The 23783-nt window shown below is 41.9% G+C and overlaps 1 protein-coding gene across 2 annotated transcripts; it reads left to right on the plus strand.

Moving 5' to 3' along the window:
- Positions 1–219: 219 nt before the first annotated feature.
- LOC128369329 (ephrin type-A receptor 4-A-like) lies at positions 220–22542 on the plus strand. 2 transcript variants are annotated; one of them, XM_053330347.1, is made up of 20 exons: positions 220–313; positions 1051–1118; positions 3349–3546; positions 3815–3925; positions 4299–4653; positions 13107–13262; positions 14077–14211; positions 14398–14601; positions 15966–16090; positions 16235–16394; positions 16496–16607; positions 17474–17532; positions 17778–17891; positions 18007–18192; positions 18292–18353; positions 18454–18663; positions 18981–19157; positions 21167–21354; positions 21585–21758; positions 22425–22542. In XM_053330347.1, the coding sequence occupies exons 1-20, from the start codon at positions 220–222 to the stop codon at positions 22540–22542; spliced, it is 3006 nt and encodes a 1001-aa protein (XP_053186322.1). The 2 variants fall into 2 exon arrangements, with proteins under 2 accessions (XP_053186322.1, XP_053186323.1); XM_053330348.1 differs by having other exon boundaries at positions 18984–19157.
- Positions 22543–23783: the final 1241 nt, after the last annotated feature.

Consider the following 23783-nt stretch of genomic DNA (forward strand, 5'->3'; position numbering starts at 1 on the left):
ACTGTAGATGTTAAATTAGCGCTGGTAGTGACCATACTACTCTAAATCAGTCGGCTCATGTCGTTTGAATTACCATTAAGGGAAGTGTGAGGGACCGCCCCAGTATCCGCTGCATCCAACTCGCTTTCACACTTGGGTTCATTCACACACACTTTTCCCACCGGGATGGAGCCGCTTCAGCCAGAGCGCAGAGCCAACGGGGAACACACACGCTTCCACATGGCTGCAAATGTATGGCGAATATCTTTTGCGTTCATCTGGATAATTACATTAGTTTCATGTTCGAGGACTAGGATTTATCCACCAAATGAAGGTAAGGTTGGAATCTAGATGCGACTGTGCTGTGCTGTGTGTGTGTGTATGTGTGTGTGTGTGTGAGAGAGAGAGAGAGACACGGTTGGGTTTTAAGCTCCTGCACGCAGAGCAGAGGCACCTCTGAGTGCGCTCCTTGTGCGTCCGGCGATGGTGAAGAGCGGGGCGATTTTGCATGAAACTTTAACTGTCAGAAAGTTGTAAGAATAGGGGATAAATCACAGTTTTCGATTTTCCTGGTTTGTTGCAGAGTTGTTCCCCTAAGGAGTTCAGTTGCATGTGTCCAAGGCTTTCACGAAAATAATTAGTTTCTTGTATATTTCCTAATGAAATGGCCACTGAAGCATACACTGTAGTGTGCAGTTTACTGTTAAAGACTTTTATTCATGAACTCACGTTTGGGTTGTTTCTTTACGCACACATGACTTTCAACGCCCTTAAATCTGTACTAGAATTTGAACATTTCAAATGATCTAGACTAAGACTAGTTAAACTAACCGATCTGATTTACTAGAAATCCAATTAATTTTGAAACTAACTAGCAAACACAGCGGGGTATACTTTCTGCTAATTCTATATTCATCCAAAGCATAGTGATCATTTATTATTTTGTGGAATGACGGATCCAAATGCAAGACATGTAACTCAAGTCTACCAGCTAAAGAATTGTATTTGTATATTTTTATTGCGGCACTAGGCTGTTTGCCCCTAAACCACCTGCGTGTGTGTGCGTTTTAGTGACCCTGCTGGATACCAGGACAGTGCCAGGAGAGCTGAAATGGGCAGCCAGTCCCTCGGAGGGAGGGGTGAGTGGGAGCTCTCTTTTTTTTTCTTCTTCTTACAGATAGACTGTTTACAACCTGTTCTCTCTTTGGAAAATACACTTTCTCACACACATACACACACGCCTGCACACACTTGATCTGGTAACAGTAAATAATCATCCCACAGATTTTGAAATGAGCTGTTGTTCACCAAGCCTAAGTGCTAATAGCCTATGAGATTGCTGGCATTGAGTTTGGCACACAAAAAGGCATAAACCAGCTTGGTGGTGGGTGTCATTTTTTAGGAATTTTACTTCCATGTAGTTGCCAGAATTGAATCCTGGAATTGTGATATTACATCCTCCCATCTTATTTGTACTTTTGCCATGTTGTCATTGGTGTACATTGTGATCAGCCATCTTTACCCCCCCCCCCCTCCTCCTCCCCCCTCTCCCTGTTGTGCTCAGTATCTCTTTCACCTCTTTGTTTAAAGAGTTATTGGTGAACTTGACTCTTATTTCTTCTGTCACTATGCTCTCATTCTCTCACATGCCGCTTGATTGACAGGGTCCTGGTCTGCACGCACTGAGCTTTTGATTACAGCCACCCCCCACCTTCTACATCCACAGCTACACACATATACACACACACAACACCATCTCTGTATCATTAGGGCAAGTGCAATGCTTTTTTTCCTCTGACAGCTGTGATTTCTCTCTGCTGACAAAGACTCCAAAGGAGACTAGACAAGGGGGCATCATACCCCATGACAGCTCTTTTTTTTTTTTACAGCTCTCTTCCTCAGTGCACACATACCCCACAAAGACACACATAAAAACGTACACAAAGAAACGACCATGTGTTCATGCGTACATGCTCTTATGTACTGTACATAAAGGAGAACCGTTATACACGAAAGAACTGGACCAATGCTGTATTTTTTGGTCAATATTGATGTTGATAATGGTGAGTGATTAAATTCTATGAAGATATATTGGTATATAATTAATCGTTCAACAGTATTGTGAGAGGTAAGTGTAGAACAGTACATTTTTAAGAGTAATCACTACTTGGTTTGCCAAGCTGTGATAGCCCAATTTAGGCTAATGAGATCAGCCCTGATGGCTTATCGATCAGCCACCTACACTGACCCCCCCCCCCCCCCCTCCAATTCACACAAACACACACATTCTGACGTTCTCTGACTCTCCCTCTCTTTTTCTCTCTTTCGACACGGCACATTTAGTGTGTATACATCTCTCACTAGTAGGGAGAGGGTAGATTATTATTCAGTGGCAATAAAAAGCCAATTTGGATTTGGGAGGCTCAGCGGTCATTTGAAGGGTCACAGTACAAGGCAAATAGTCTGCTCTATTGAGATGAATGGTGTAGTGAAGGCTGAGACTGCTTCACTTGTATTGAAATGTGCCTGTAAAAACCTTTTGAGTTGCAACAAATCTGAACTACTGTCCACTGCAGAATATTTATACAATAATGAACCCTAACCCTAGCCTGTGAGATTTCAAATGATAGCAGTGAAATAGAGGATGTGCCCCAGCATCTGAAATGTTTTGTATTTCTGTATTTCTGAGGGAAAAAATGTCCTCAAGTGGGTAGAAAAACTAAATAAATTCTCCACTGTGAGCATGTTTTGCTGGCCACAGCTTTTGTAATAGTATTTCTGTTTCAAGGCTAGAGCTAAAGTTTAGACTTTTACACTTGTGGTTTCTGTACATGCAGGATGAAAGTGAAAGATGAGAATCAGCTACTTTAACCTTGCTGCACACATTAAGTCACCTTTTTTTCAAAATTACTCATCTGACACTACCAGTGGGAACTGTTCTGAATACTTTTTTGTCAGTGCATTCAAGAGCATTTGGAAAACTCTAATATCTGAGACTTGAATGTCAGATACAAAACTGCAGCCATTTAAATACAAACTATTTCATGTTCACATGTTCATTTTCACCACATCTCTGGATGTATTGTCTGTTTCCCAGGTTTCTTTTTCTGGCAACTTAATTTAAAAACATTGCTACCTGGTAGTTGACTTCTTAAAATTTAGATGTCAGAGTTTGTTGGATAAGGTAAACTTAAAAATTTACTGGCATGAGCTAAAAAAGTAGGAATTCATTCAGAATGTTTATTGTCCATATTGTAAAGTGGTGGCCTTCAATGTTACATATACACAGTTTAGTAGTTGAAAGATACATGTCATCAATAGACTCCCTCACAAGTGTGATAATACAATTATGTGAATGTTTCTTTGCAGTGGGAAGAGGTGAGTATCATGGATGAGAAGAACATCCCCATCAGAACATACCAGGTGTGTAACGTCTTAGAACCCAATCAAAACAACTGGCTGAGAACTGACTGGATCCCTCGGTCCGGCGCTCAGCGGGTCTACGTTGAAGTCAAGTTCACACTGAGAGACTGTAACAGCCTGCCAGGGGTCACTGGCACCTGCAAGGTACGAAGCTTGACAGGGAATAACAGTCTTTGTATGGTTTTAGATTTCTCATATAGGCTTGAGTTCTTAAACATGTTAACTTTTATGCTAATCAGTTAGTGGACATGCTGTTGCTAATGGAGCTTTCTTATATATTACTGCTTCTGGTTATTCAAGCACAACCCCCCCATTTGACTCATTATCATATTAAGAGGACAGATGAGCTCTGATGATGATAAATAATTGCTTCAGTCTAGCTTTTTACACAAAAAACCCCTTTGTCTTGCAGGAAACATTCAATCTGTACTACCACGAGTCAAACGAAGACAGAGAGAGCTACATCAAAGAGAGCAGCTTCATTAAGGTGGACACTGTGGCAGCAGACGAGAGCTTCACCCAGGTAACACTAAACAATTGAGACAGGCTTTGAGTTCTTTATCCTCCCTCCTCCACTCACTTTAATTCGTTCTTATCTGGAAATAAAACCCCAGCGGTACTTAGCTGTAATTTTTTTATTTGTTTTAAAAGCACTTTTATCTTGGATGACCATTCTGACATCCCAGGAATGTTGCCAGGGTGTTTTTTCTTAGTCCTTACTAAAATTACTTCTGATTTTAGTGATGTAGGCATTCAATCTTTTTACTCTTTCAATCAATGGAAGTCAACCTGGAGGAGAGCCAATTGCTGAAAATGTGAAGCTCAGCCATAGTTGGATAGTAACTCTCCGTGTTGAATAAGCAAATTAAGCACATTTCCATTTTCTGTTCACCTAGGTGGATGTCGGAGACCGCATCATGAAACTGAACACTGAGGTGCGTGACGTGAAGGTCACAACCCGGAAGGGCTTCTACCTGGCCTTTCAGGATGTTGGCGCCTGCATCGCTTTGGTTTCTGTCAGAGTTTTCTACAAAACCTGCCCGCTCACCATCCGTAACCTGGCAACCTTTCCCGACACAGTTACCGGGGCTGACACTTCATCTTTAGTGGAGGTTAGGGGGTCCTGTGTCAACCAATCGGAAGAAAGGGAAGAGCCTAAAATGTACTGCGGAGCTGATGGCGAGTGGTTGGTTCCTATTGGTGGATGTCTTTGTAACCCAGGATACGAGGAGAAGGGCGGTGCATGTAAAGGTATGCAACACAGGGTCCAACAGTACTACTGTACCATTATTTGATTTGTTTTTGGTTTTGTGATGGTCTGATTCATCTGTTTTGGCCTCTTTCAATAAGTTCTCCTCTTGCCAGGTCTGAAACTCATGTCTCTGTGGGTAACAATTAGCGCTTGAGTTGACAAGCTACTCACTAATGATGGAAAACAGTGAAAGAGATTTGGTGTTTGTAGCAATTAACACCTGTGGTTTGTTTAATATTATGTTTAAAAATGTTACTGTCTTAAGGGGATAATCAGCACATTTTTCCCCTATCTAATACAGAATGATAGTTGGCTGTATGGAAACATTTGGAGATAGGCTGGCAAATGCAAGACAGTGTTACTCACTTTAATTCTTTGCAGAAATAGTAAAAATTGCACTTTTAAATTATTTCTTTATTTATGTATTTATTGTATTTGTATAGCACTTTAAAAAGCAAACCGTTTTTGCACCAAAGTGTTTAACAAAGGCAGGTATATGTATGCACAAACGAGCAGAAGGACATTTATGTGCAAGCAGATGGTTATGAAAAATAGCCAGATTAAAATAGCACAAAGTTTAAGCACAAATTTAAAATCCTAAGAAATCAGATAAGAAATAAAAACAGATTAAACACAGTTAAAAGCCAGAGAATAAAAATTAGTCTTAAGATGCATATTAAAAGACAGACTCAGCCCGTTTAATGGTATCCGGCAGGCTGTTCCAGAGCTGAGGGCCCAGGCTTTTTTTTTTTCACGAACCGGGCGCTGCCAACATACTATGGTGGGAGGATCTGAGGGGTCTCGTGGTGTTGTAAGGGCTGAGAAGTTCTGAGATATATGTAGGGATGAGACTGTGGAGGGATTTATAGTCAACTAGAAAACATGTTTTATCCTGTACTGAACGGGGAGCCAGCATAAGGATGCAAGGATATGGTCTTATTTCTTGGAACTTTTTTTGAATAGTCAAACCTATTTGAATGACATGGCTATTTGATGGCAGCTATGACTTTTTTGACAATAGCACAGACTCACACTGAGGTATATATATTTGTTCACATTTTTTGCTGATAGTTAGACTAGTACATGATACAGCGCTCATATCTGTGCATTGAATATGATCCCAGCACGATAATTAACTTGTTACATCTTATGGGGTCTCTGCTGGTTCCCTGTTAACCTCACAGTGACAAGACTATAAGTAGATACTGATTTTTTATTAATTGAACAGGCTAGCTGATTCCCCTTGTTTACAGCCTTTGTGCCACACTAAGGTAATGGCTGCTGGCATTAGCTTCATATTTAGTGTACATCTAACTCTGCAGGAAAGCAAATAAGCATACTTCCTAAAATGTCAATTTATTTCTTTAAATTCTAGTCTTTACTGGCTCTAGAAGATAGCAAAAACTTAATTTTGTTTAGGTTTTTTATAAACAGTTTCTCTAAAAAAAAAAAAAAAAAAGCCCTGAAAACATGTGACAGTAATCACGTTATATCACTGTGACTGCTTATATCATCATTTTCTATATCCCCTAAATATTCAGTAGTTATATTTCAATAAGTCCAAGCTGTAAACAGTGTTTTAGCCCTGCACTGATTCAGTCTTTTTAGTATCAGTAGACGTTCTCAGGTCTCAGTGAGAGGTGTGCTGACATAACAACAGCCATCTGGACAAAAACGTCTCTCTGTCACTTACAAATCTGGTCTGAACTTTAAGGTAACAAATATGCAAGCTGTTCACACCTCTCACAAACATACATGTGGCATGGATGACGTGTAATGATTGCAAGTGGTTGTTGTGATAGTGAAGACTACTGAATGTGCGTGTTTGTGTGAAAAAGGGGAAAGTGGGGTGAACGGCGGACAACAGACTTTGTGGAGACACTTTTACAACATGGCGTCACTCCCCCTATTCAGTCACATACACAACGTGTTCGCACATGCATACACACACTCACACGCACGCACACACATGCAGATGGACAGAGACCAATAGAAAGACAAGGGAGAGCGACTCACTGATCTGCTCCCTCAGTTTTATTTATGAAGCCTATCCCAGCAGGCTAATTGTATAACAAACAGACCCATAAATCAAATAGAAAAGAGGAGACACTGAGAGAAAGAGAGGGATGGAGAGATGGACATAAAGGAGGGATGCAGTTGGTGCCAGTTGGCGATAAAGAGAGAAAAAAGCTGGATCGCTCTGGTAGCAGAATGGTAACTGTGTATACCACATAGTCGCAATATCACTGGTTTGATTCCATTCAGTAATCATTATGGCATGTCATACCCATCTCTCTCTCTCTCATCTGCCTCTTCACTGCCCACTGTCCAGTAAAAAAAGGGAAAAATGCCAGGAGAGTGAGAAATCTTGACTCTCTTTTTCTTTGCAAAATTTCTTTCTGTGTGACAAACATACTCTAAAACCTTCACCCTGCTCGCCCCATTTGTTCTCTCTGAAAAGAGGAGGAGGTTTATGGGAAGTCTGAAAGATGTTCCTCCTCAGCTAGATTTAGGAGAGACCCTTGACTCTGTTGAACCTCCAGCAGATGTGAAGTGCCATCTATCTATCTGCTGCTCTCTTCTCTCTCTCCCCTCTTACACTGCCTGTCAGGTTGTTGGCCGGGCTCAGCTGCCTCAGTGGAAATCCATCAAAGTCTGGATGAATACCGAATGCTGCTCAGAGAAAACTCTGACCCTGCAGTATTGGATAGGCACTTTAACATTTCTCCCATTTTAAGTTTGAAATTCACTGAAGGAAAGAGGGAGGGGTTAGAGCAGGATGGAGCGAAAAGGTAGATAGATTTGAGAGGAGATTTAGATCATCTGTCTCTTCTCCCTTCACCAAGATCAAAAGGTTTCTGGATGTTCTCGACTCCCATGACTTCACTCCATCACTATATGAGACATACAGACAGAAGCTTAACCAGACACACTTGCAATTATTGTATATGTTCAGGCTAGCTGCTTCTCCGTTTGCAGTCTTGATCTTCTGGCTCCAGCTTCATATTCACTGTACAGATTATGAGAGTAGTATTGATCTTGCAATTCTTAGAAAAAAAGCCAGCAAGCACATTTTCCAAAATGTCAACCTATTCTTTTAATTTCCTCCTAAATACCTCAGAATATAATAACCACACAAACACAACAGACTTTAATGGTAAAACACCAAAACTATGTAATAGAAGCTAAAATGATAGAAATTGTTCATACATTCTTGTATGTTATGCAAAATAGTTTTACATTCTTGGATGTTATGTATGTTGCACTGTTAGGTCTCCTTAGTTGGATAGATTTTTATTTGTGGTGTGTATTTATTTTTGAAGCAACCACCAGTTTGCTTCTGTTGAAATATTTTTACTATCTGTCTTTGTGTGTTGTTAATACATTTTTTTCAGCCCAAAGACTCCAGTTAAACTGAACTGATTTGAGTTGAAACAAGAGTAGACTTAGCTAAAGCGCTGAAATGTGAAAAGTTCATTTTCAGTGTTGACACAGGGTAATGAGGATGGAGGGGATGAGAAGAGAAGCTCTGGAGAGGAAGAAGGGATTAGATGTTGAATGGGGCAAGAGGGGGATTGAAAGAGGACCACTGACAGCAGAAGGCATCAATACAGAGCTGCCCCTCCCCCGCTGGGGGGTTCGTCATCGGGTGCAAAGGGAACAAGTAGAGAAACACAAGAGAGAGGGAACTCCCCCTCTTTTCTGAACCCCTGGTTAAGACCTAGGTCATGACTGAGCCTGATGAAGACGTCAAAAGCTATGACTGACAGCCACACACACTCACACACATATAGAGAGTTTAGCTTCAGAGTGCAGGGTCATGACCGAGATAGATGAAGACGTCAAAAGTTTGACAGCTGCGATCCGTCTGGGAGGATCGGAAATGAGGGAGGAGAGACGAGAGGCGAGCGGAGGAGAAACAACAGAGAGAATTTGAAATGTGAACGGCTTGAGAGGCAGAATGAAAGAGGAGCCTCCTGCTTTTTGTTTCACTGTCTCTCCGCTGGCCTCCTTTTTCTGTCGTCTGATTTTTGCTCAATTCCACTCACTGCCTGGGAGGGTTGGAATGTTTCTCTGTGTGCATGTGTGTGCGTTTGTGTCCAGAGAGATTTCATGGTTGTGCTTCTTTCCAACGCACCTGCAGTGTCTCATCAACAGCAGAAAGCATTTGGACGAGCGGGGTGAAAAGAGAAAGAGAGGCAGAGGGAAAGACAGCCGCGCTGAAAGAGAGATGACAGAAAGAAAGAGTGAGCGGATGATAGAAAGAGTGTGTAATCGCTGTATTCAGTGCCTCTAATTATTGCATCGCATTTTTGGCCTCTGGACAGTGTTGGATTGCCGATTAGTGTGTCTGTGCACGAGTGTATATGTGTGTGTACTGTATCTCTGATTTTCTGTCTAACAAAGCCCTCCCTCCCATATACTCACAGTTTGGAGAACTGCCCAGGAATGCCTAGAAAAGAGTGTGGTGGGGCAAACAGCGGGAGGAGAACAGTGTTTTTTAGTGTGTGTGTGTGTGTGTGTTCACACAGTAATGTGTGTGTGTTCACACGGTAATGTGTGTGTGTTCACACGGTAATGTGTGTGTGTTCACACGGTAATGTGTGTGTGTTCACGTGCATTCACGTATTGCAGGTGACAAAGCAGGGAAAGACACTGGAATGGCACAAGTGATTGTCTGAAGCAAGCCCGACCCTGGTGGGGGGGAATGGTTTGCATTTCACCAACACAATTAAAGTGTGTGTGTGTGTGTGTGTGTGTGTGTGTGTGTGTGTGTAGGTGTGTGTGTGTGTAGGTGTGTGTGTGTGTGTGTGTGTGTGTGTCTGTGTGTGTGTGTGTACTAGTGCAATTGTCTCCCTCTCCCAGGTTGTTCTTAATGTAGAGGTTTGCCAACTCCACCAGTCCGTCTGTAGCTCTCTGGCATCAGAACAAGCTCTGCTCTCCCTCTCCCTGTCTCTCTGTCTTGCTCTCATTATCCCTCCTTTTTCCTCTCCAACTCTTATCCCTGATCCACGGTCAGGGGTTGATGGGGGTGGGTGATGGTGGGAGGGGGGTTATTGTTGTAGAGCCCCTTTCACATGCTAATGTTCGCAATGTTGGCTTTAGGAAGGCACACACACACACACACACACACGCACACACACACACACACACACACACACACAGAGTGAGTTTTTTTAATTTAGACAAAGTTAAAACTGTGGCTTCCACTGAGCACATTCCTAAGGTTTTAAGTGTAAACTCAATCTGAAAAACTAGTGCCCATATGAAATATGACATGGATTTTGACACTGTAGAAATTTCAGTCTGGAGGCATTCATTTAATGAAGACATACAGTAGGGAAAAGATTAGAATCATGTCTTATCTCCAGCAGTGTGTGGGTTTTAATCAACAGGTCATGACCCCCATAATTAATAGTGTCCCTCCTTCTCGAGTGACAGTCTATCAATCTGTCCATCCATCCATCAATCCGTCCCTCCCTCCATCCATCACAGAGACAGGTGTCAGACTGGAACAGTCAGGGGTACTTCCTCCATCTACACCCCTGTGCTGGGAAGGAACAAGAGATGATGACAGATAACACGGGGTCAAGGAGAATACACACACGTGTGCACGCATACAGTGTGCCGACGAGGCTCTTAGTTGGATTTGAATTGAGCTGCATTTGCATTTTAGGTAGCAGAAGAATGCATATGCAAATGCCGACAGTGCTGATAGTAATCAAAGGGCACCTTCTCCTCCATGTCTTCATCTTCCCCTCCTCCTCGCTCCCTCTTTTTCTCTTCGCCTATTTATCTTTTGCTCCTCGTCATTTTTTTTCTGTCGCTGTCTCTCACAGTCAACCTTCTCCATCCTTTACACTTGTCACTTTCTCACACTTGTCTCAAGCAGCCGAGCAGCCGATTACAGTGTATGCACTCTCGTGCTAACAGGCACATAGGCACATACATATATGTGAATCATTTGTCACCTTATCTTATCAGCATGTCCATATTTGTGTCCATACCACTCCCAGTTAAGCAGGGAGGTGGTCAAACTCAGGCTTTGCACAGCCCTCAGTAGCGTAGGGTTAATGTCGGGTTAATGACACCCTCATGAGCTCTTATTCCAGGTCAGCACTCATCCACCTCCCCAAATCACTTTGAAACCAGCACTAAAGACACAAAAGGCTACAGGCAACAAAAAGAATAGAGACATGAGAGTGTGCTGAAGGAAGTTTATGGCTTCAAATACTGGCTCCTTTCTTTCTCTTGCTCCTTCTTTCTGAACTTTAGTGTTGGAGAAAAAGATAGATGATTGGGTGGTACAGGGACAAAGACAGAGGCCTGTTTAGCCTTATAATCAACCCTTAAATCCACAGGTCAAATACTTTCTCTTTTCGATTCCCTCCCTTTCACGTCTGTGGCTTACTTTACCCACTTTGATGATTTCAAAACAATGGGATGTGTGCAACAGCAGGAGAATGATAATTCATTTTATATAACATTTGATGATATCAGCTGGCACATTATGTTGAGTCATCCACCAGATGAAACCCTCCCTTATCAGCTGTAAATGTGTCCATGAATTTACAGGTTTCAACTGCACAGCTTTCAGCTGCATGTGTTTGTGTGTGGCCCCATTTGAATTGGTATCGATATCAGGCTATAAAGGCTGCTAGCTGGCTTCAAAGCTTTCTTGTTTGACACTTTGGAGAGGAGAGGGTTATGCGGAGAAACAGCAAGAGTGAGAGAGTTATCAGAGACACAAAGACAGATAAGTAGAGGTCGAGGAGGAAGTGTGCAGGGAGCAAATGAAGGAGGTTCTGAAAAATGTGAAAGGGAGGGCAAATGAGTGTGTGAAACAGCAAATCTATGGAGGCTCACACAGATGGGGCATGATGGTCGGTGTGAGTAGATTACAGAGTACACTTCCTTCCTCTCATCTACTGATGAGAGTGTCATAAAGCATACTGTCATACACGAACACACACACACACACACACACACACACACACACACACACACACACATCATTCCCATATTCGTATCCACTCCACTCCCACTGGGATGTCTTCATCTCCTTTGGAAATGTGAAAGACTTGGGGCAAAAAATGAGAGAACTGGGAAAGATGGTGGGATTGAGGAAGGAGAATGAATAGGGTGTGACAATAAAAAAAAGGTGTTGAAAAAATGATTGCAACTGGAAAAAAATGAAGAATTTCCATGAAATTAAAGAGGGAAAAATGGCTCTAAACAGCCACACTTTGCCATCTCTTTTGCTTCACCAGTGGATGTCAAGCAGTATAATTATGCACTCATTTATTGTATTGTTGTTCTGTCAATGCATGAACTCCTTGGTATACAGAGAGAAGATTTTTCTCCCTCCACCCCCCTCTGTCTCCCTCTCTCTTTCTCTGTTTCTCTTCTTTCATATATTTAAATGTCAATTATATTTGTGTGGGCTGCCAGCACTGTGGAGTTTTGATGTATTCAGTTCTAGTGTTTCTGGTTTGTGTGCGTGTGTGTGGGAGCTGATCAGTAAGTGTTCTTTTAGGTGTTTCTTTCTTTGCTCATCAAAATCAAAGATAAAAGAAGTCAAAGTGGCCCTCCCTCTTCTGCTAGAGCCATTTATCTCTTTAGATTTTTCTTTACAGTTGTTTACCTTTAGATGCAAATGCAGTCCAAAGACAGGAATTTCACCATGTGTTGATTAAGTTGTTGTTTGGGGTCTCTGAGCAGTCAATATGCAAGACAACAAAGACTGTATCAAAAGTCAGGGGTCACTTCACCTGGAATCAGTGTTGACTGCACTGCTGGCAGCCAACATCAGGGTTGACTTTGATTCCTACGTGTAACTTATAACAGGGACAGATGATTTATTAAATGTGCCTTGTGGGGTATTCTTGTAAACAAACAAGAAATTTAAATTTCTCACCAAAATTCATTGTGTGTGTCCAAGTGGCCTTACAATCATGTTTAATTCATTTTTTTCCTCATAAACTATTTACAGAGTTGTTTGAATATTGAATATTTTGAAACCTGCAATATGTTCAACCATGTTTACTAGCAAGCAGTCCTCCCCTTTCCCAGCTGTAGCTGCCACCTTGCTGTGCTTCTTTGTGTGTTATCAGCTCCACTGATAACAGTTGAGTTGCATGAAACTGCTGGCACAAAGCCACCACCAGCATGTTTGTGCCACCAGAGCTCAGCATACAAACAAAACAGGGACTTGCTGATCAAAATCTTGCTCCATAGCGCCATTAGTGGTTAAAAATTCAACAACCTTTAAACAAATACTTTGTTCTGTGCAAGGCAATGTGTTAATTTTAGAAGTCCTTTGTTGTCTTATTATATAGGTTATGTCAAAGTGACCTGTTTTTTCAACATTTATAGATGCAGGTGTACATGGCTAAGCATTGTTGTTAAAGTGGAAAGTTTTAAATCTGTCCTTCTCTTTGTCTCTCTGCAGCCTGTACTACAGGTTTCTACAAGGCCAGGTCTTCAGATGCAGGATGCTTGAAGTGTCCTCCACATAGCCACTCGCTGAGAGATGGGGCGACTGTCTGTGACTGCCACACTGGATACTTCCGCGCTGACACGGACCCTCCATCCATGGCTTGTACCCGTAAGAACACACACACACACACATAGGGACACATACTAGTAAGACAATGCCTAAGTGAAAGTGCAGACAATATATGTGTGTGCATTTTTTTACAAATAAAAGCAAAAGGCATGCTCATTGTATCCGTACCTCTCTATCTCTGCCAAACAGAGGGAGACACAAACTTGTCTGAATGCCACCCCTGTTTCATGATCCCATTACTTATGACTAAGCCACCATCTACATCCTGTCTGGGAGCGATAACTAAAGACATTGAGAAGTGAATAAATGTCCTTTCTCTCGCTCTTGCTCTCTCTCTCTCTCTCTCTCTCTCTCTCTCTCTCTCTCTCTCTCTCTCTCTCTCTCTCTCTCTCTCTCCCTCTCCCTCTCCCTCTCTCTCTCTCTCCCTCTCTCTCTAAGTCTCTGAGTAAGTCCTGTGTGACAGACTTGAAGACCTCGGTCTGTGTGTCATAAACTTAATTATGCCTATATACAGCACATGGTTTCCTTGGCCTGGGAAAAATGAAAACACACACACACACATACACACACACACACACACACACACACACACACACACACACACACACACACACACACTGTCCCTCAGACACACAAAAAAGAAATACCACAGAAGAAAACATGAGCCCATCAAAAACATCTCTGAACAGTATGGTTTTCAGTCTGATGCCAGATGTCTACATTTCAACCCATGCCAACAACTCACTGCACCCCCCCTTACCCCTCATCTACTTCCCCTTCCCTTATGTGCTGTATATAATGCAAACTTGATTGGTTTTGTTCATGCTCAAGCTTTTCCTTGTCTCTTCCCCAGAACCGCCATCAGCCCCACAGCAGCTGATATCAGTGGTGAACGAGACCTCTGTGGTCCTGGAGTGGAGCCCCCCTCACCGACTGGGAGGACGAAGCGACACCAGCTACGGCCTAGAATGTCTCATCTGTCAAACTGGGGGTCAGACAGGCAGCCATAGTCAGGCCGGTGGTAAAGCCCTCAGCAGGAATCACAGTATGTCCGAGCCTGAGCACCGTGGCGTGGGGATGCAGTCAGACCAGGGCATTGTGGGATCTGAGATCCAGTCAGGGAGAGGTGTCTTTCCCAGAGATTACCCCAGACCTGGCTCTGGCTCTGTCTCCAACTCTCAACTCTGCCTTCCCTGCGGCTCAGATGTGCTCTTCTCTCCAGGACAGACAGGCCTGAGGACCACCAGGGTGGTGGTTAGTGAGCTCAGGGCCCATACCCACTACACCTTCATCGTCCATGCACTCAATGGGGTCTCCCAGGCCAGTGGCGCAGGGGCATCCCAGAGTGTGTCTGTCACCGTCACCACCAACCAAGCTGGTAAGAAGTAGAAGTGGTTGGTTTATCTGATTTTGACTGTTGCAGTAACATGAAAATTGCGTATAGCTGCTGCATGTAAGTGGGTCAGCACAATGAAAACTGCTGCTCACTGCATGTGGGTCCACAGGGAAGCGGGGCCCCATGAGTAATGTTCAAAATTGTGGAAGCATGATATGAACATGAAGCTACATGCTTGCATACTAAAGGAAGTACCCAAACTTGTCAGTGCTGAAAGCAACAGCAATTGGTAAAGCAGTTTTGCATTTAAAAAATATAAAAGGTATTTGAAATACTCCAGTCAGATAATAACTGAAAAGCAGTTCTGCATTAGATATTCTATAAATTAAGTACTTTTATAAAATATCTTGCAAAAGCATTTCAAATGCATCCCTTACATAGTGCTACAATTGATTTTAATAGTAGAAAACGAATACGGAGCAAAACAGAGATACCAGTTTCTCCACAACAGCCTCGATATTCTGTAATGTAACACAGCTACAAGACACTTTTGTCGCTATCTCTTACTATCACTGTCATAGTTGCCATAGTTATTACTCTGTCCTCCTACACCTAACAACAGCTGAATTAATTATAGGGGTGTTCTCCAGAGGATGTCAGAAAGCGTTCTTGGAAATGTAAATCACTGACTTAAGTACAGATAGACAGAATTGGTTAAGACGAAAGTAGATACAACAAAGAGTATATAATAAAATAACATACAGATGTACAGTATATAAGTGTGGGATTTTCCTTGTGGCAGCCCATGACCACGGAAGTGCTTGAAAAATTCACCCACATTTTATGGCGTGTTTCATTTTAGTTGTGAAGGTGTTAGCTGGTGTGTGGCGTTCCTCACACATGCTCTCCATTAGTTTTTGGCTTGTACTTTTTTTTGCGTGCTTTTACATCTCAACTGTCGTTACTTTAAGTCTTTACGGTGGCATTTAGAAACTGGCACACCTGCTTAGTTCCAGTGCCCTGGGGAAATAACTGTGTGCACAGCATGAAAGCGTTTCTGGTATGTGTCAAGTCCAACCTGCAATACCATATGGCCTGATATCATATGACCAGCAACAAAAGAGGACAGCCAGGAGAAAAGGGATGGGAAATGGAGGGATATAAGAGGAGAGAAACAGGAGAATGAGGGTTGTCCCTCTGGAATAGGAAGGGATGAGATTTAGGTCAGTTCTCAGGTGCATTGGGTCAATGGGATTGTTGACAAACTAGTACTATATACATTTTGAGCTGTGTGCATAGCTGTGAAACTGTTATTAATGTTATCACAGAATGTTATTCTATGAAGTTACACTACTGTCATTTAAAAATGGTCTCTCTCCCTTTCTGTCCCTCTCTCTCCCTCTCAGCTCCTTCTCCAGTGTCGTCCATCCAAGCCACCGATGTCACCAGGCATAGCTTGTCATTGTCATGGCAACAGCCAGATCGACCCAACGGGGTCATCCTGGAATACGAGGTCAAGTTCTATGAAAAGGTGAGCTGCCTGCAGGTTAATGCAGCTCAGACAGCTGTCTGGAATGTCAATATGTTGGCACGCTGTTTGTGTTTCACTGATGGTGGAGATGGATTTGCGGTCAGGCATTTAAAAGAGACCCCTCTTTTTGTTCGCTCTAATCAGGATCAGAGAGAGAGGTCCTACCGCATAATGAGGACCTTCTCTCTGAGCGTCGATGTCACGGGTCTCAACCCCCTTACTGTGTACGTGTTTCATGTGCGTGCTCGCACAGCTGCTGGATATGGAGATTTCAGTGGCCCGTTTGAGTTCTCCACTAATTCAGGTATTCAAACAATAATACTCAGTCATTTTGTGGGATGCAGTTAAGTTTATCATGATGAAGATGTAACTTTCTAGCTGGTGACATGTGTTTCTCCCTGTTAGACCCCTTCCCTCTGATTGGAGAAGGAGTTAACTCGGCCTTCCTGTTGCTGTCTGTTAGCGGGGTTGGAATATTGCTGCTGATATCTGCAGCTGTCTTCATCATTAGCCGCAGGTATATACACAAACAAACACACTCACACACACACTTACTGGCAGGCATGCACCCCTTACACACAGGTTTGTTAGGTTTGTGAGAAGTTTACTAGCAGTGCATCTTAGCCCATCCCTGACGTCAAAATTGACCAAACTGCCACAATGCACACAGACAACACATACAGTTCCTCTGCCATTGTGTGGCTAAATAATGTGTGTGTGTGTGTGTGTGTGTGTGTGTGTGTGTGTGTGTGTGTGTGTGTGTGTGTGTGTGTGTGTGTGTGTGTGTGTGTGTGTGTGTGTGTGTGTGTGTGTGTGTGTGTGTGTGTGTTACCTGAAGCTTTTAAAGGGGATTAGAGTGGAGACAGTGATAATCCCTTTGTCCCTGACTTGTCATTACTGTGTCTTCAGCAGCACATCTTGTGTGTCAGTTTCCGCTAGCACACTCACACACAAATACACATTCACACTCACTCACACCTGCTCAGCCACAAAGGTGTTTTTGACAGTTTCTTTGTTTAATGGAAAACACCTTTTATCTTGCGTTACCTGAGGCATCGCCCCTCCTCCCCCTTTCCCTTAAATGCTTTCATCTGCTCGCTCTGTCTTTCCTGCAGCCAGTTGCTCTCTGTTCTCATTGTCAACGCTTTCCATTGCGGCAAATCCCGAAAAAACCCAATGAATATACACTGCTACTGGAAGGAAAACACACAAAGTTAAAAACAATGTGACACAGATGCCCTTTTGTCAGTTCACTTAACTGTAAAAATCACAACAAAAAGATGAGAGACGTGAAAAGAAATGGTTGCAAAAATGCACTGACAGACTTGCTTGTGTTGTCCATGTATGTGTGTTGAATGTCCTTCCTGTCTCATGTCTAATCAGGAGGAGCAAGTACAGTAAAACAAAACAGGACTCAGAGGAGGAGAAACATCTTAACCCAGGTAGATCATCACACACACACACACACACACACACACACACACACACACAGTAACACAGAGAGACAGATGGATGCTCTTTTTCCTTCTCTTCTCTCAAATCCACCTGCACACGTCTTATAGAAGTTCTGCCAAATACATTAACATAGCATATGCAGCAGCTATGCAATTCTTATTCCTCACCCTCTTCTGTATCTCTCCCTTTCCTCCCTTGTTTCCTCTCCTCTTCCACTTCTTCTACTTGGCAGGAGTTAAAATCTACGTGGACCCGTTCACCTATGAAGATCCCGATCAGGCCATCCATGAGTTTGCCAAAGAGATTGATGTTAGCAGTATTCACATCGAGAGAGTTATTGGCATGGGTGAGCTTGGCAGTAGTGCTCCTCACAAACCCACATCCGCACATACATGCTTACTTGGCGCTGATATTGCTGTTTGCTGTTTGCTGACCGTGTGTGTGTGTGTGTGTGTGTATAGGAGAGTTTGGTGAGGTGTGCAGTGGTCGGCTGCATATGCAGGGAAAGAGGGAGATCTACGTGGCCATCAAGAGTCTGAAGGCGGGATTCTCTGACAAACAGAGGAGGGACTTCCTGTCTGAGGCCTCTATCATGGGACAGTTTGACCATCCGAACATCATCAGGCTGGAGGGTGTTGTGACGAGATGTGAGTTGTCATCAGAACCTATGACCTGTTTGCATCAGTATATTGCAGTTATAACCTGACAGTAAATTCAGCCCAATAATTTGAACTCTGCCTGTCTAGGTAAGCCATTGATGATCATCACAGAATACATGGAAAATGGATCTCTGGATGCTTTTCTTCGGGTAAATGCATTTTATTTTGCTGTCTTGGTTGTTTCAGTGTACTGAATTGTGGGAGTCCATGTTAACCTGATCTTTTGTCTTTATGATCTCAATGTTTCAGAAACATGATGGCCAGTTCACAGTGATTCAGCTGGTTGGCATGCTGCGTGGCATCGCCTCAGGTATGAAGTACCTGTCAGACATGAGTTACGTTCACAGAGATCTGGCAGCTCGAAACATCCTGGTCAACAGCAACCTGGTGTGTAAGGTGTCTGACTTTGGCCTGAGTCGAGTTCTGGAGGACGACCCCGAAGCTGCTTACACTACAAGGGTAAGACACACACAGAAATTCTGCTGTTATTGTAATAAACCCCTGCCTGGAGAAATATATTATACTCCATCTTAAAATAAACATTAATATTCTATTTGTATGCTATCACATCTCCAGTTCGCACATTTTTTGTTCCACAGATCTCTTACAACACATAGTTTTGAAGCTGACAAATGCATAGACATCCATGAAGGGATAAAGCATGATGCAAACATATTTTTGGAAGGCAAAAAAATAAATCAGATAAATTAATCAATTAATCAATTAATTAAATTCCATTACTCATTCAACCAGTGTGATTTTAATTGCTGTTTTAGGAGGCCATTGGGACTTACCTTTCACCTGGAGGGAAGATCCCCATCAGATGGACTGCACCCGAAGCCATAGTCTACAGGAAGTTCACCACGGCCAGTGATGTGTGGAGTTACGGTATCGTTATGTGGGAGGTGGTTTCATATGGAGAGAGACCCTACTGGGACATGAACAACCAGGACGTGAGTAATATTTATATCCTGTCACCTTTGAGATAGCCCCTCAGTCAACAGAGTGAAGGAAAATACAAACAAGTTTCAGCTTGCAACAGAGGGTCATGACCAGGTTAATCTTATTTTATTTCAAATTTTGAGGTTTGAGATGAGCCATCTTGCTCTCAAGGGCATCCTTAAGCTACATTACCTAAAACAGTTATTTAGAAGTAAAAAACAACAGCGACTGCACCCATAATGTCCTTTATAATTATCCATTGCATTGAAAAACCTTATTTGCACACAGGTACGGTACTATAAGTACAATAAGCATGAGTGAAAGTTGAAGTGGAGAGTAGCTCTGTAAGATCTGATGATTGTTTACAGTTTGAGTAATAACTTGAAAATTCACCCTCATTTTCAAATAAGTGTTTTTTGGTCAAAAGTGGGGATTTGCTTAAAAGCCGTCTCTGTGGTTGCTCATGTGGTCGCCCCCGAGCACCCTGCTGTGAGGCTGTGTCTATCAGCCTTGATGTGTTTGAGTAAGATGATATCATAACTCAAAGAAAAGATGAACAATAAATGGTAAAATAAGACTTTTTTTTCTAAAATCACAATTTACCTGTCAAGTTCCCTGTCATAACAACTGTTAATAGCACACTCTCTGAACTTGCTGACAACCACCAACACTGACATCATTACAGTTTTCCTTAAACACAATTTGTGTGCTATGACTTTCTGTTGAAGTCAAATTAAACTTGTACTTCTGTAGAGTTATGAATAATCCAGTTTAAACAGAGGAAAACATGAAATAAGCATCATTTCTCGAGGATATTTAAAGAGATTTCTGGAGGAAAATAAACTAGTGTGTACTTGCAAAGGCTTGTCCTCTGTGTGACATTCGGCATTCTTCCAGTGTGTTCGACCTCTGAATCATTTAAAAAATTGCAAACTTTGCTTTTAAGTCACCCACAGGAAGGGCAGCGTGCCAAGAGTTTGTTCACCAGTCATGATACATTTTATTGAAGATAAATACTGAGACTTATCTTTCAGCCAAACACACACATACTATATGAATTTTAGGCGTTATTTAGTTGTTTTGAACAATTTCTGAGATCTGAGACAAGAATCATTTTTTCAGAGCAAATTTGCAATCACTTTGCTATCAAAGCTTGTTCAGTTAGAGTGGGTCAAAGAGCCACTGTGGTATATGGAAATGTTCAAACAAGATTGATTTCATCTGTAGTACTCTTGTAGTCAAAGAAAACTTTTATAATGAGGCATTCTCTAGAAACTCTATCCAGTTTATTTACTTTCTTTTTCAAAGCAGATTAGTACACGCTGAGATGCTCTTCTTATATGAGCTTATTTGTTTTAGTGAAACACTGGGGTGTACAGTTCACTCAACTGAATAAAAGAGAAGTATCTTTAAACATAATATGTTAGTGGAATTCTTTAGCTGTGACCCAATTACATATGACACGCAGAGGCAGGCTTTGAGTAGGTAATCATGTAACAAAACTAAGTATACTCAAAATTTCAGTGTGTTTTCAGTGTGCTGTTACTGTATTGGTTAGGCCCACAATGCAGTGTACACAGGAAATAGCAGAACTGCTCACAGCTGCAAAGAAGAGGAATAAATTACAGTTTATGGGGAGACATTTCTGGAAAGATTTTGGAAAACAACAAAAATGAGTAATAAATCTTTTGAAAAGATTTTTCTCTCCCATGTGAAGTTTATATGAGGCTTGTGTTTGTTCCTTTGGCACAAGTCATTCATTACTTCCTGTACAAAACCATAACTTGCAATGATCTCGTACACTAACTCCAATATACCATGACAATTTGTATATGGTTTACTATTCGTATGTGTAGGGCAAAAACTGCTATCTCAGCATCTCAGATAGTGTCTACAAATAGATAAATCTCTTTTTTCATGCTCTTTACTTCTGGAATTTGTGAACCCACAGACCCAGTTTTTAGAAACTCTTATCCAGCTTTTTGAAAATATAAAACCTCCGCCTCTGTCTTACCTGTAGGTGATTAAAGCGATAGAGGAAGGCTACCGTTTACCTGCTCCCATGGACTGTCCTGTGGTTCTGCATCAGCTCATGTTGGACTGCTGGGAGAGAGACAGAGCAGACAGACCCACCTTCAGCCAGATACTCAACATGTTGGATAAGCTCATCCGTAACCCTGGGACTCTGCGCCGGACAGGGGGGGACAGGTATGCACTGTGCCTGTAAATACAGACATTAAACCCTTATAGATATAAACAAAGACACATAGATACAAATACATACAGTATTCACTTAACACAGCCAAACACCCACACCTACATTTTTGCACCCACATAAGTAGGAATGCATTGAATTATGATTTCACATTCTCACAAAGTCATGTTTCAGTACTTTGCCACCACCGACCCGCTTTCTCCGTCTCTCTGTGTGTTTACAGACCCACAGCCACTATGTTGGAGCCAGAGGTGTGTGTGTCAATCATACCAGAGGTGTGTGTGTCCGAGTGGTCAGTTTGTGAGTGGCTGCAGTCCATCGGGTTGGAGAGGTACAGAGACACTCTGGCAGCAGCAGGATACACCAGTCTCGACAGCCTACTGGCTCTCACACACCAGTAAGTGTAACCTTAATGCACAAATATACAGTATACTTTTATTTTACAACCATTACGTCAAAAGGAAGAAAAATTTTCAAATGTAGTTATAGTCAGAATGAGAACCGCCTTAATTCAGATCAAAGTCTGGGCAAGCAAGGAGGAAATCTGCTGTATTTTCACCTCATAATAACATGAACAGTGACTTCACTTTGTGCCAGGGTAAAACAGGACAAGGTATAGTGCTCACTTAGCATGACTGTGACCATACATTTCTGCAACAGTGACGTCCATTTACACAGTTTTTCTCATTTGAGGAGCTGAAAGTAATTAACTAGACTGTGTTTATGTTAATGAAGGAATAGGTCACTCAGATGCATTAGCTACGGCTCTTTTAAGTGATTTTATTAGTTTTTGGATAACAATGGACCTTTATGGTATAATGGCATAAACTATAACAGGCTTTGACTACACATGATGCTTGTTAGTAGGAGAGATTTACTGTTGCTTTAATGAGATTGATAATAGTAAAAGATCAAATCATACAAGCTTTATCTTTTTGTTTTTTATTTGATGTATTGATTTATTAAACTCAGATGGAGGCGTGTTGAAATGAGAACACGGATTTCTAACATGGTTTTAGCTTGTTGCATGTTTTAAAGTATATCTATGTCTCTGCACCCACAGGGAGATGGACAGACTTGGAATTATCACACCATCACACCAGGACATACTAATTGCTAGTGTGCAGCAGGAAATGTTGTCTCAAATGCAGCACATGCAACACACAATGGTTCCAGTCTGAGGCGGAGAATGGATACAAACCTGTTTTTGAGAAGATTTTCATTTACCTCATCCATGCACTTTAGAGGGACTATTTCACCAGTGGAAATAAAAGGGGCGGAGTTAAATAAATAAGTATCAAGTGAGAAGAAGAGAGAGAGAAAGCAGCACTTTTGTGAACTTCCATACCGTGGAGTTTTCTAAAAACCGTGATCTGGACGTGGCCACAGCTAACATTAAGCTACTGACAGCTTAGACTTGAAGCCTCATCCTCTTATCCAGTTCAATTTTTCATGATTTTATTATCTGTTTTGTGAAGGCTGACATGTAAGGCTGTGCATAAGCAGAATGGCTTCCAACCTTATTTCTTTTTTCGCTGCTTTGGGCTTGACTTGAATAAAATGTGTTTTGTGTTTGCTCATACGTGTGTGTGTCTGTGCGTGTGTGTGTGTGTGTGTGTGTGTGTGTGTGTGTGTGTGTGTGTGTGTGTGTGTGTGTGTGTGTGTGTGTCAAGGCGTCAGCTATTTCTTTGAATATTCTGAATATGCAAAGTTAAAGAGAGAGTGGGAGGAGCCACACAGAATGTATCATTTCAAGCTCTTACTAGTTTCATACTAACAGACTGTATGATTTGTTTTTTATTGTTCTGTTTTTTATTTTCCATTGTGTGAATTATTGGTTGTGTTGAATTAGACATTTAGATTAGAATGTTGTCCAACTGTCAATTGTATATGTCTCTCATTTGATGCTAAGAGTTAGCTATGTGAAGCATTTTCTTTATTTATGGTCTTTTTTTATCTAGTTTGTACATTGTAAAATAGAAACCCTGAGGAGAAATTGTAATGATTGCCATATTGCATTGCAATAAATGCCAAAACCCATCCATGTATGTAGGTTTTAATATTGTTTGAATGGAACATTTGCATTGCAATGTATTTAATCATACATAGTGCTGTAGACACAATATCAAATGAAGCATGAAGCACTTTATGTTTACAATTTCTGAGTTTGGCAGAAGAATATGTCCTCTGTGGAAGTTGAGACTTAGTCAGAGATGCCTGTAACAAGGAAAACAACTCCAGAAGAACACCCAGCTGAAATGCTGCTGGTATAATGACACTGACACTGCTGGCTTTGTGTGTGAAAGAAAGGACAGGCAGAAAGAGCAAAGAAAGACTAGGCGAGGAAACTGAGAAGAGAAAGAGTTTGAATTAAAAGGAGAGAAAATTAAAAGTGGGCTGTCACCATGAGCGTCTGTGTGGC

Source organism: Scomber japonicus, chromosome 12, assembly GCF_027409825.1.
Source record: "Scomber japonicus isolate fScoJap1 chromosome 12, fScoJap1.pri, whole genome shotgun sequence".
Classification (NCBI taxonomy): Eukaryota; Metazoa; Chordata; class Actinopteri; order Scombriformes; family Scombridae; genus Scomber; species Scomber japonicus.

Excerpts from the sequence above, each read along its gene's own strand:
- LOC128369329 (XM_053330347.1), top strand. The coding sequence starts at position 220 with ATGGCTGCAAATGTATGGCGAATATCTTTTGCGTTCATCTGGATAATT. Across the intron at positions 3,926-4,298 it reads CAGACGAGAGCTTCACCCAG|GTGGATGTCGGAGACCGCAT; the intron begins GTAACACTAAAC and ends CTGTTCACCTAG. Across the intron at positions 16,091-16,234 it reads AGGTCAAGTTCTATGAAAAG|GATCAGAGAGAGAGGTCCTA; the intron begins GTGAGCTGCCTG and ends CGCTCTAATCAG.